Source organism: Oryzias latipes, chromosome 21 (genome assembly GCF_002234675.1).
Source record: "Oryzias latipes chromosome 21, ASM223467v1".
In the NCBI taxonomy this organism is placed as follows: Eukaryota; Metazoa; Chordata; class Actinopteri; order Beloniformes; family Adrianichthyidae; genus Oryzias; species Oryzias latipes.
The window spans coordinates 1,990,153-1,992,945 of record NC_019879.2 but is presented as its reverse complement, the minus strand read 5'-3'; the positions used below and the strand labels follow the sequence as shown (position 1 = coordinate 1,992,945).

Below are 2,793 nucleotides of genomic sequence, written 5' to 3'. Positions count from 1 at the left end.
CTTGAGGGAGCTGAGCAGCCTTTTATAGTTTGGACCGACCATAGGAATCTCGCTTACCTACACACTGCTAAAAGCCTAAATTCTCGTCAGGCCCGTTGGTGCCTTTTCTTCGATCGGTTTACTTTCACCATCACCTACCGCCCAGGAAGTCGTATCAAGGCCGATGCCCTCTCTTGCATATATAACACTCACGACCAACAGGAAGCCGCTCCCATCATTTCACCCACTTGAGTCATCGGTAATCTCACCTGGGATATTGAGACTCGGGTTCAGCAGGCCCAAAAAGAGGGACCTGACCATCCTCCTCCCCCAGCTAACACTCTAGACGTTCCCTCCTCAATCCGTTCCGACGTCCTGGTGTGGGGGCACACTTCCCGGGTTTCCTGCCATGGGGGGTCCAAAGAACTCTTAACCTCATAAAACGCAGATTTTTCTGGCCTACCATGGAGCAGGACGTTAGGGAGTTCGTCGCCGCCTGTACGGTGTGTGCCAGATCCAAGTCCTCCAATTTACCTCCAGCCGGTCTTCTCCACCCACTGCCCATCGCCGAACGCCCATGGTCTCACATGGCCTTAGATTTCGTCACTGTGTTGCCACCTTCTCAAGGTTACAGATGTGACTGAATAAAAGATGTGACTGTTGTGAAGCAGGAAGTGACAAAGAATAGTAAGGGTGGGGTGAGGGGGCAATGAAGAGGAAGAAGAGTGGAAAGGCACTAAAGAAAGGCCATAATAGTAATGAAAAATATTCAGCAACTGCCTGTCTAATGTAATGTGGATGCTGCTAATAAAGTTGCACAAATGGTGGATGCACATTCGCAATAATATTTAGAAATTACCAGTTTTAATAACTGTTTTTTTATCTGTTGCAGCTTAAAAGTCACAACAATCTGAGGTTTGCATCTTATTTTTTTGGTTTCAGCTTATACAGACATGGTTTAAGGGAAAATCCCTATCTCATTTTAATGGTTGCTACATAAAATCTAGTCTATAAATAAAGTTTAGAGTAGCTGCAGATATTTTACATAACAAGAAGATAAACTTTACCTTTAAAGTCAAAGGAAACTGGAAGATGAAACACAAACAGGTTGGACGCCCACTCCAGCCTTTGACATTAAACTGGTCCATTGCCTAAAATAGTTTGGGACCACTGCTGGAAAAGATCCCCAACACATTTGTTAAACTGGCATTTTTTTCCCCATGTCATCCTGGTGCTCTGATAATGTTGTTTACATTGGGACATTTCCATCACAGAAGGGTTAATGAGACCCTTAGAGTTTAACACAGAACTGTTAAATAGTTGCTCTGACATAAACAAATAGCAGTTTAAGAAGCAACAAAGTCCACAGGTAGCTCTTTGTAAAGCTTAGGGCTTAGGTCTTTTACATGTCTTGCTTCATTATAGTTTGCTTCATTCTTAACTGTCTCTTTGAAAAGATTTTTAAGTACTGATATGAATGTAACATACATAAGTCTTGATGGTTTAGTGGAGATAGAAAAGTACAGGTATTTTTATTTCTTTATGATGTTAACTTTTTATATTTTGATTGTCTGCAGCAATTGTACAATAATTTCTCTGATTGTGATTCACAAGAACCTTCATGAGCCTATGTACATTTTCATTGCATCACTATTGATCAACTCTGTTCTTTTCAGCACAAACATCTACCCCAAACTTTTGGCAGACTTTTTATCTAATGAGCAGGTCATCTCTTTTCAAGCCTGTCTTCTTCAGAGGATATTTTTTTACTCATTTGGTGGTTCAGAATTCTTTCTGCTGGCTGTCATGTCTTATGACAGATACGTGTCCATATGTAAACCTCTGCAATATGCAATCATTATGAAAAAAATCAAGGCAGTAGTTTTTGTGGGACTGGCCTGGGGTGTACCTGTTTGTCACCTTGTTGTTCCTGCCATTCAAAATTCAAAGAAAGAGCTTTGCAGCTTTAAATTAACAGGTATTTTCTGCAACAGTTCTTTAAATGATCTTTTCTGTGCAGGTTTAGGCGAACCGATGATATCTGGTTTCATTATTCTATTCAATGTTGTTATTCTTCCCATGTTGTTCATCATTTTCACATATACAAAAATCCTCATAGTGGTTTATAAAAGTAGTAGAAAAGTTAGAGGTAAAGCAGCTCAGACCTGTTTACCTCACCTGCTGGTTTTGATCAATTATTCTTGTTTGGCCATTTATGATGTAACTATAGTTCGGGTAGAGTCAAACCTTTCAAAAACTGCTCGATTTATAATGACATTGCAACTGATTATGTATACTCCTCTTTGTAATCCAATCATTTATGGTCTGAAAATGACAGAAATATATAAACACTTGAGGAAACTATTCTGCAATTCTAGATGTGTCAGTTCATCGTGATTTGAAAACCCTTTTCTTTGTCCTGTTCTGTACTCCCTTTGGGGTTCATGACAGCAAACCACCAGGGATTTGCACTTGAGATGCGGCTTCTGTTTTTTCCAACAAGGGACTTTTGTGACACAACGACTTTGGACTAGTGCAAAAGACATTTTTAGACATATGTGCTTGAAAAAATTTAAAAGAGAAATAGCTAAGCTATACTCCATCCATCCATCTGTTTTCTAAACTTGCTGAATTCCTGTTCGGGGTCACAGGGTTGCTGAAGCTACACCAGTAAGAGTTGGGCAAAGGTGCAATAAACTTGTCTTAGTAAAGTCAAGTTGTTTCTAGTATATTCTAAATATATTTTAAGTATATTCAAAATTACAGGAACCATATTTTTAGCCCTTCATATGATTTTACTGGTTTAATGCCTAA

General features: G+C 39.5%; 1 protein-coding gene across 1 annotated transcript; it reads left to right on the top strand.

The window, feature by feature from the left end:
* Window positions 1-443: 443 nt before the first annotated feature.
* On the top strand, window positions 444-2,376 carry LOC101174077 (olfactory receptor 142-like). Its single transcript, XM_023950950.1, has 2 exons — window positions 444-559; window positions 1,446-2,376. The coding sequence occupies exons 1-2, from the start codon at window positions 444-446 to the stop codon at window positions 2,374-2,376; spliced, it is 1,047 nt and encodes a 348-aa protein (XP_023806718.1).
* The last annotated feature ends 417 nt before the right edge of the window (window positions 2,377-2,793 follow it).

Bases quoted from the DNA above. Each gene is read 5' to 3' on its own strand.
- LOC101174077 (XM_023950950.1), top strand. From the start codon at position 444: ATGGAGCAGGACGTTAGGGAGTTCGTCGCCGCCTGTACGGTGTGTGCC. The intron at 560-1,445 runs GTCTCACATGGC...AAGATTTTTAAG, and splicing joins CCCATCGCCGAACGCCCATG to TACTGATATGAATGTAACAT.